The sequence below is a fragment of the Solenopsis invicta genome, chromosome 11, assembly GCF_016802725.1.
Source record: "Solenopsis invicta isolate M01_SB chromosome 11, UNIL_Sinv_3.0, whole genome shotgun sequence".
Classification (NCBI taxonomy): domain Eukaryota; kingdom Metazoa; phylum Arthropoda; class Insecta; order Hymenoptera; family Formicidae; genus Solenopsis; species Solenopsis invicta.
Genome location: NC_052674.1, coordinates 12,678,688 through 12,689,326, shown reverse-complemented (window position 1 = coordinate 12,689,326; position 10,639 = coordinate 12,678,688). Strand labels below are relative to the sequence as shown.

At 29.7% G+C, this 10,639-nt stretch overlaps 1 protein-coding gene across 2 annotated transcripts; it reads right to left on the bottom strand.

Moving 5' to 3' along the window:
• Nucleotides 1-6,250: 6,250 nt before the first annotated feature.
• On the bottom strand, nt 6,251-10,034 carry LOC120358918. Of its 2 annotated transcripts, XR_005575807.1 has the most exons (3): nt 8,633-9,052; nt 8,329-8,488; nt 6,251-6,806 (listed from the first exon to the last, which is right to left on the bottom strand). XR_005575807.1 is itself a non-coding variant. In XM_039454759.1 (2 exons), exon 1 carries the CDS (start codon nt 10,014-10,016, stop codon nt 9,570-9,572), a length of 447 nt encoding a protein of 148 aa, XP_039310693.1. In that variant the 5' UTR covers nt 10,017-10,034; the 3' UTR covers nt 8,171-8,488; nt 8,633-9,569. The 2 variants fall into 2 exon arrangements, 1 of the variants encoding a protein (XP_039310693.1); XM_039454759.1 differs by lacking the exon at nt 6,251-6,806 and having other exon boundaries at nt 8,171-8,488; nt 8,633-10,034.
• Between the last annotated feature and the right edge of the window lie 605 nt (nt 10,035-10,639).

Sequence of the window (10,639 nt, the reverse complement as noted above, 5' to 3'; positions counted from 1 at the left end):
GGGTCGCCGCGAAATTCGTACCAAAATTGCTCAATTGCGACCAAAAACAGCATCGCATGAACATTGCTAATGAGATGTTGGACTCTGTCCGCGACGACCCAAATTTGCTCCAGCGGGTCATAACTGGTGACGAATCGTGGGTTTATGGTTATGACGTGGAAACCAAAGCTCAATCATCTCAATGGAAGCTGCCGCACGAACCAAGACCGAAAAAAGCGCGCCAAGTTCGGTCGAATGTGAAAGTTTTGCTGACAGTTTTCTTCGATTGCAGGGGCGTGGTGCATCATGAGTTCTTGCCACAGGGTAGAACGGTCAATAAGGAATATTACCTGCAAGTTATGCGCAATTTGCGCGAAGCAATCCGCCAGAAACGCCCGGATTTGTGGAAGAACAAAAATTGGCTTTTGCACCACGATAACGCCCCTGCTCACACATCGTTGCTTGTGCGCGACTTTTTGGCCAAAAACAACACACTAATGATGCCGCAGCCACTGTATTCCCCAGATCTGGCCCCCTGTGACTTTTTCTTGTTCCCTAAACTGAAGAGGCCCATGAAAGGACGACGTTACGCTACGCTTGACGAGATAAAGACGGCATCGAAGGAGGAGCTGAACAAGATAAAAAATAATGATTTTTTGAAGAGCTTCGAAGATTGGAAAAACCGTTGGCACAAGTGTATAATATCTCATGGGGATTACTTTGAAGGGGACAAAATAGATATTCATGAATAAATAAATAATTTTTGAAAAAACACAAAATTCGCGATACTTTTTGAACACACCTCGTACATTTTTTTTCAACAAAAAATAAAAAATTTATAATTTTCCAAAACAATTCCATAATTATAAAAAATTTTTTATATTTTATCATATTTTTCCCGAAAACATCCCTGGTTAAAGTTTTCTCATAATTTTTATACGAATTGGAACATTTTTCGAAAATACTTACAATTAGAAATACTGAAAAAGTCTACATCTTTTCTTAGAACTTTTCATACATGTGAATTCTGAAATATTATGAGATTTCTCATTTCACAATTAAAAAAAAATACATTTTTAACTTTTTAGATATTATAACGTTTTATAAACAATTATACACATGTTCTAAAAAATAATACAAAAAAAATTTGAGAACAAGTTTCACCAGGGGCCTGTATGTACGTGTAACTCGGTCCTGTGCCGAAGCATCTGCCATCTAAGGAGCGTTTAGTGAACTACAAGTGCAAGTCGGTAAGTCAACTCCTACGGTAAAACGTGGGGACAACCATTTGCATAGAGCGTAGTTCTACTCAAAATTACAAAATTGTTAATATCAAAATCGAACATAACTATGAAGTGTTAGAAAGAAAATATTATCAATAAAAACTGTATAGAGAATTGTTGTACTTCTATAGATTACTTCGCATATCGGTAGATATCACTTCGAATTTAATGTTGTGTTTAATCATTTTATGCGTATTATAGGCGTAACTAAGGAGCGCGACACGTCTCAGGACCGTGCGTAATACAAAAGTTATAAGATCATGAATCATAAAACAATCTAATTATTTAATGTTTTATAATTCTACAAAAGTTATTGAAATTTCTTTTTAATATTTTAATAATTACATTTAAGTAATATTTTATTGTTACATAATTAAATAATTATTATTATACTATTATTACGTATATTATAACGTATGTGTACTGTAAAATTAAAATTTGTGCAATTTATTTATTATTTAAAATTCAAAGTTTTTAAAGTACTTTTTCAATTATATAAACCAATATAATTGAAAAGGTACTTTAAAAACTTTGAATATTAAATAATAAATAAATTGCTCAAATTTTAATTTTACAGTACACATACGTTATAATATACGTAATAATAGTATAATAATAATTATTTAATTATGTAATAATAAAATATTACTTAAATGTAATTATTAAAATATAAAAAAAAAAAATTTCAATAACTTTTGTAGAATTATAAAACATTAAATAATTAGACTGTTTTATGACTCATGATCTTATAACTTTTGTATTACGCACGGTCCTGAGACGATGTGTCGCGCTCCTTATTTACGCCGTCCGGCAGCATCGTTGCTAAGGCGTGAGGGATGGGAGGGGAGCAATAGGCGTGCGTCGAAAAATCTGGCCGAAAGTTGCAAGTAGCTGACAGCACTGCTAGAGTATTATGTGACGCCACGTAAAACGATAATCGTTGATTAATCGATTGCACATAAAATGTGCGTAAACTGTACAACGTTTCCCTAGCGTTGTATGCGAGTTTCGCAAACATCGCAAAAATGTTGGAAATAGTACGACGTTGTATATGTAAGGTATAATTGAATCGGAACATTTCTGGTTGCTTAGATATTACCGAACGCAATTTATACGACGAAACGCAAAACGTTGCGTTACATAAACGTCGTTGCAACATATATGCTATTATTGTACACTCTCGTATATGATTCAGCGTATATACACATCTTATAAGAATAAATCGATAAAACGGTGTCGCTGATACCGTTTATCGATTTATCACGCAAGACGGTCAAAATAATTTTACGAGCTTAGGCGTGTATACAGTTATCACAACTTTTGTTATCGCGGATCGGATGTTATTATTGTCTAACCGACATATAGGGTGTTTATTAATGGTTGTATACACCTTTTAAGTCATAAGAGGTGATTTACGACTTCACTCCATATAAATTACATGGAGTCAGTAGTCATAATTACGGCGCACTCTTCTGATAAAAGGTGTATATGTTACTGTAAAAGCCCGAACTACGGTTAATCCTAAGATTTTCCAGTAAAACCTAAGATTTATCAACTCTTAATGGTAAAAGTCCGAACAGTTCTGTGATCATCGTTCATTTCAAACTTTTACCACCATTCACTTGGTAAATCTTAGGATTTCCGTACCTTAAAGGCACGGTAAATGTTGAAAAAGACATGTCATAACGTGTTCGGCGCAAATTTTATTTGTGTTATTTTTTACTATTCAAGAAGTATTTTAAGGGTGTTTTCAAATGACTAGTTATTAAAAATTAATAAATAAAATTACCAAATGAAAATAATTTAAAATAGGTAGGGATTTGACTGATTAGTAATATAAATGATTAATAATTACTCTCATATGATACATAAAAATGTGTAAGGTTTTGACTGATAGTTAATTGAAATAAATGCTATACAAATATATATTTGTATAGCATAATTTATTATACATTTAATTTCTAATTAAAATCTTTAAAATACTTTTAATATAAATAATCATCTAAATAATTTATATTTCATTTATTTTAATCTCTATATCTGTGTCGCGCTTTCCTGCTTCACAAAAGTCACATTTATTTTCACGTTTATTTTAGTCTAGAAATACACGTGTACAGTTTGTGCCAGGTATGCCTGGGGTCCGATTCTAGGGTCCACGTTTTGTTCTTAGTTGTTTTTACGTTTATGACTATTATAAGTGGATGCTGCGTTAGCGATCATGAATGTATCGTAGTGTTAGTAAATTATGTTTTGACAGCCGGCCAATATAACCTCAGTTTTAATTGGTGAAATCTCAGAAATATTCCAAAGCTTAATTAAAAAGAAGCGGATCAAAGCCTTTGATAATTATCGTTACAAACACTGTTGACTATCCTTACATTTATTAAAGAATACGGTAATGTCTCGCACCAAGTCTTATTATTACCTGTAATCGTCAAAAAAACAGCTCACAAAGTATATTTTCTTATTGTCAAATAATAACATTTTTTATTTTCAAAACTGCAACTTATCTGATATATCAAAGGCTTCGATCCGTTTCTTTTCAATTAAGCTTTGGAATATTTCGGAGATTTCACCGATCAAAACTGAGGTTACATCGGCCGGCTGTCAAAACATAATTTACTAACACTACGATACATTCATGATCGTTGACGCAGCATCCAGCAGCATCCGCTTATAATAGTCATGAACGTAAAAACAACTAAGAACAAAACATGGACCCTAGAATCGGACCCCAGGCATACCTGGCACGAACTGTACAAGAGTTTTTGGCTCAACGAATGTCATCGACCAAGCACTGTACTCATATACACCGTATTGATATAGCCCCGTGTAACTTTTTCCTATTCCCGAAGCTAAAATTACCATTTCGAGGAAGGCGTTGTGAGTCAATTGAAGCCATAAAAAAAAAATTCGCTAAAGAAGCTGAAGCTCAATCAACCTACGAGGATTGGGTTAAGCGGTGGTGTGTTGCACTTGATGGGGCTTACTTTAAAGGCGACAAAATAAATTTTGATAGATAATTTAATTTTTCTGTGTTTCAATTAATAATTCCGGATATTTTTTTACACAGAGTATACATTCATATCATGTTTATGGTATCAAGAGTGAACAATCTTGAACAAAGTATTGGACGAAAACAGATAGATAAATCAACTACCTTCTCCCCCCCCCTCCTCACCCCTCACCATTCTTTAATGTGAAAGCGCGTATGAAGAATGCGCATAAAGAAACGCACCCGCGTTGAAGCCGCACGTTCGCACGGTGTGTTATTACGGTGTGCAGTAACAATCCTTAGAGGCACGGGCGCAATAATCAATTTGAATATTGTGAAGTACTCGTAAGTACTTTAAATTCAAAGTAATTTTTTATTTAACTAGCAAAAATTACACTTTTGTAATAACATTTTTAAGTATAAATTTATTTGGGTATTAATATTTAATATATAAATATTGTTTAGAATTAAAAATTTTTTCATTCGAGAAAGTTACTTGTATATTACTTTTACTGTTTTCACTTTATAGGCAAATATTCTGCTTTGGCTTTTTATTGCTATTACTTTATACTTAAAAAATTATAATATTGCAATGTTTACGGAATATTAATGTCATATTCCTGATATATTGCAGGCATATTGTTAATTTATGTTTCTGCAATGTCTCCGTAGTATTACAACATTGCAACATTGCTGGAATATTGCTGCAATTTTCTGTGCTACGTAGTGATCTAGTTATTAGGATTGTAAAATTTAAAAATTATTATTCGACGTTAAGAACCATTGTGACGAACATAATAGACTTATTTTATATTTTGTAAATGCAACTACGCGTAAGTTTAATCGCGTATTTTATATCGTAATATCATATATCTTTATTGTAAAATAAACACAGAAGTCTTCCATAATATAGCTTGTATTACTACTTTTTCGTTACCGATCATTGACGAATCAAATATTGTGTAATGCAGATTTCATGATCCTATATAGACAAAAAGACATCTTAAAGACTTCTTAAAGATGTCTTGCATGTCTTGTAAGATATCTTAATAATTGTCGTAAAGAAATCTTTTAGAAGTCTTACGCAACAGTTTTAGACATCTTTTCGATATCTTGAGATATCTAAAAGACATCTTGAAGATATCTTTAAAACTTCTTTACGATATCTTAAAAACATCTTGAAGATATCTTTAAGATATCTTAAAGATATCTTTAAGACATTTTTACGATATCTTAAAGACATCTTTAAGACATCTTTAAGATATCTTTATGATATTTTAAAGATGTCTTGAAGATATCTTTTAGATCTCTTTAAGATATCTTTAAAAGACACCTTGAAGATATTTGTAGTTCTGAGTGTATTTCAAATACAAAGAACAAAATATTAGTATACTTATATTAGTATTTGAATTACAATACAAAATACTGGCAATATTGATTTAAAATACAAAATATAAGTTATACTTTGTATTTCAAATCAAAAGATTTCCAATATTTTGTATTTTATAATTTAAATATTAAGATTGCCAATATTTTGTATTTTGTACTTGAAGTACTTTTTGCCCAGCCTTGATAATGCAGTAAGCCTTAAGCCTTAAAAAGTTGATCAACCATTATAGTCAATTATTCTCCTCACATTCGATTGTAATCATCCCATGGTCTACCGGCTTATTTAAACTTTACTATACCAATTTATAATAGAACCTAAACCTAAGCATACGGATATAAAACACGTTTTGGACGCAAAGAAACTGTTTGTAAGACAATAAAACTGTTAGATCATAATAATCACTTATATTATATAGACGTACGTAATTATTTTAGTAGTAATTACTTATTATAGTTTTTTCCTTATAGTAATTAATGACATTAATATTTTTTTCGTCACGCCATAATTAATTTGTATAAGGAATTTGCATTAAATTAAAGAGATAATAAATTTTGTCGTAAATATAATTTTAATAGAATTCATTATACATATTTTAAATCAATAAACTGGATAAACTAAAAATATATTTATATATCAAAATGTTACTTAGAATTATTGACTCGGTTTTTATAAATACATAATTGAACTTTTACATATAAATATAGCATATAAAATTAATATTGCACAATAAACTAAAAATAAAAATGACTATATCTTAAAATATTACTCAGTCAGAATTATTGTCATTTTTGAAATACTTATTGTACTATCGTAGAATACATAACAGTACGTACATCACAGTAACATTGCACAATAAACAAAAAAATACACACATATATAAAAATATATAAAAATATTATATAAAAATATTAGTCATGTCATAGTTATTGTGCTTTTTTTTAGTAATACCGCATCTTATTACATAACAGTAACATTGTACAATAAACAAAAAAAGATAAAAATCTGTATATAAAAATATTAATCATATGTTATAGAATGTTGGCTTGTTTTTTTAAGTAATATCGCATCTTATCACCAGCGTGTTAAAACCATCTTGTAATGTGTTTCTTAATCTCTGCGATACTATTAATCTTTCCATTATCTTTGGCATTAACTACACCTATAAAAAGATTAAGGATTAATATGAAATCAATAAAAATAGAAAATTGCATTTATTGTATACATAAATATATAATGTTCAAAAAGCCTTTCAAAAAATTGAAATTTCTCATATGTTGTAAGCAGGGATTGGAAGTAACGAGTTATTTGTAACAGCATTACCGTTATAGTTACCTTTTTTGGTAACAAATTAGTAACGGCGTTAATTTTTATTTTTTGTAACTGTAACGGTAACGTAGCTACAGTCTAGTAACGGTAATGAATTTAATAGTTACTTTCATCGTTACTTTTTAATTTATAATATAATTTTTAATCTTCATTATTCAATCAATATTCATAGTTCGTTGTTATATTATATTTAAGATCGTTTTGATGAATAGTTGTAAAATAAACCAATCACAGAATTGTATTAGCATAAAAACGAACTTTACATATGTCAACTTTTGTTTAAAGTAAATAGTAAATTAATACCGATAAAAATGTAATACTATATAAAGTAAAACATTTTCATGATTTAATTTTTACATTACATTACAAAGTAAAACCTTCAGATAAAAGTCAAACCTTTGTGACGTAATTATTTAACTTTCTATTAAAAATATCAATAAAAAATGTATGTAATTTATATTTAACAAATTCTATATGAATCTTATTCAGAAAATTCTATATAATTTTTGTAGTATTATTTATTTTAAGAACTGTAAGTTTAGAATTATATAAAAATTTTTAAACATAATCTAATTTTATTTTAAAATTAAAAAAGTAACAACAAAGTAACGAATCGTTACTATCTATGTAACGGTAACGGTCACGAGTTAATTTTGAGTCACTAACGAATAACGGTATAATTAGTTACTTTTTTGATTCGATAACGAGTAACAATAACAAGTTATTTTTAAAAAGTAACTTTCCATTCCCTGGTTGTAAGTACCAAAAAGCATACATTCATGTATATACGAAGGATACATAAACTGTAATAACTTTCTCAAATAATTAAAAGCACACATTAGTACTCTTTACTCTTCTTCAGCGATACATTGTTCAGCGTACACGGTAAACAAAAAACACAGCGATGTGAACTACACGATAAGAAGAGACCGAAAGAAGATACACGTACACGCGAATAGGAGTTATTAATACGCGACACAAGCTAATAAAAAATATATTACACAAAAAATATATATATACGCGCAAAATAATAATATAAAGAAATATAATAACAATAAAAATATATGCAAACATACATAGTAAGAAATAATAATATGCACAGATATAAAAATATATAAAAATAAAAAATCCGGTAATACCAATAAGCACAGAAAAACGCTTGTATATCACATTCCCGCAAGACAACTTGCGTACGTGTAAAAATAGATAGAAATTAAGTATTGTTTACTCTTCTTCAGTGATACATTGTTCTTAATATGTTATTACAAAGATGCACGCATTATTATATCCCTCATAATAATCATGTTAGCATATATCAAACTGTTTTAATGTAAAAACATATATTAATTACTCACTAATTATAATGTGAATAAACAGAGTATCTTTGATAGCAATCGATCCTTTGGCACCGGTCCAAGACATTTTGTGTCCTAATTCTTATGCCATTGTATGTGTCAAGATATTGGAGATCATTTTTTGGCTTGTATCATCACTTATTTGCATAATAGTTTGCTTCTGTTAAAAAATATTCAAATAGTATTATTTAAATATGAAAAAAAACATGTTCTTGATTTCATAGAACTATTTCAGCCGGTGAAAAATTATATACGTAAAAAAAGTGTAGAAGATATAAAGTGTACAATAAGTAATAAATCTTACAAGTAATTTACGAATTGCTTCATCGTTTTTAATCTATTATTAAATTCCCAAAATTCCCAAAATTCTTCTATAGATAATAATGGGAAATCGGGCAACAATGAGCAATATTAAATCATTGTTTTCGTTTTCGATCTCGTTATTTGGGAATTTCTCTTTTAAGATTGCGATTAGTTCCTTCATTTTTGACATACACTTATTATATTGTTGTTTGCTTTCAATTTTAAATTCATGAACTTCTTTACTTAAATTATCCATTTTATCCCACAACATATCTGACATAGAACAAACGTATTAAAATTTGAACATAATGTACGTATACTTAAAATTTGCTTAAATTAAATATTAATAATTGTTTTAATAAGAATGTTATGTACTCAAAGTCACATTTTCTTCAATTTGGAAAGTGATGTTCGGTTAACGCTGAGCGTTTATTTCTGGATATACCACTTTTCCCTTATTATACATGCCTTTGGTTTCACACTTACTACATGCATAATATCCTCCGTGGTTTTTAATACAACAAATATACGCTCTCGCAGGAGCATCACATATGAAACAATCAATAATAAATTTTAATACCATCATGGATATAGCCATTTTCTATAAGGCCTACTGCTTCTTCAATAAAATTTTTTAAAAATACTGCAGCAGCTGGAGGCTTTTGATATCCATGAAAAACGCCAATGAGAAATGGCGTTTTGTTTTGAAAATTTCTAAAACTTCCAAGAATTGGCCATAATTGACTCTTTGAACTTTTGGTAAGAGGTAGTCCATCTATGTTAATGGATAAACGAATTTCTTCAGGTATACATGTACCGGTACCATTTGTTTCTATAATGTGATGTAGGCTTTTGGTAATACCAAAATGAGTATATCGACCGTGTTTCATTGGTATACTTTCTGCCTTTCTTGGAGTTCTTAAGAATGTTCGTGAGTCTCATGGAAAGGATTGCATAGCCTTTTCTATTTTTAAAACTTTCAATAGACTGGTCACAGCAGATCTACAGATCTTATTATCATGGCTCCACTTGACCAGATTTTTTTGCAATCGATCAATATTTATACTATTATGTTCATTGTCTGATTCCGACAAAGAATCACTATCGTATTCGTCGGGCGATATAATTTGGTCTTCGACTATTGCTTCCTGTATGATTTCCGGGATAATTTTCTCTTGCACAATCTCTTGGATTATTTCATCTGGTGCGGTTTCCGAGATAGAGTCTGTTTGATCATTATTTACTTCCAGAAAGTGGTTGTCGTAATTTTCGACCAAATATACCATTTCGCTTTTGTGAGCTTGTAGATTATTTCTTATTTCTCTTACTGCATGCTGCGAAATTGTTCGCCGATACTTGTGACTATATTGCTTGTGCTTTGGCATGATTGCACACGGCAATATATGTTAAACTATAGATAAAATAAAGTTGTTTAGATCGATTAAATCATAATAGATATTAATACGGTATATAATTTTTTATTTCAATGAATTAAAATGGAAAAATATCTTAAAACGTATAATTTTTATTGTGGTTTATAAAAATATAGAAAAGTATAGAAGAATACGCTTTTTCTGAATATTTCTCTACAATTACACAATTACACAGTACAACAAAGAGTGACTCCAAAATCGGACATTTTTAGTTTATTTTGGTAGCCCTTGAAATTCTAATCAAATTGTATGCCAAACAATGCTACATGATGCGACATTAATGTAAAAAGAAATTAAAGTTGAGCACAGGCTTAGTTTTGGAGATACAGGGAGTCAAATGTGGCCAAATTCCCAATATTATCCAAGTACAAACACAAAAAAGGATGTTAAAACTTCTTTGATAATAGTGGTATTTTAAATAGAATTAGTCCGAATGATTCTGACCATCGTACTAAAAATCTATCCCCTCCAATTCTGTTTCTTAATTTTTTAAAGGAGTAAAACTGCCCCTAAAAGAAGTTTTTGCTCAATTTCTGGAAAACAAATAAAGATACGAAAAAATGTTTCAAATAACA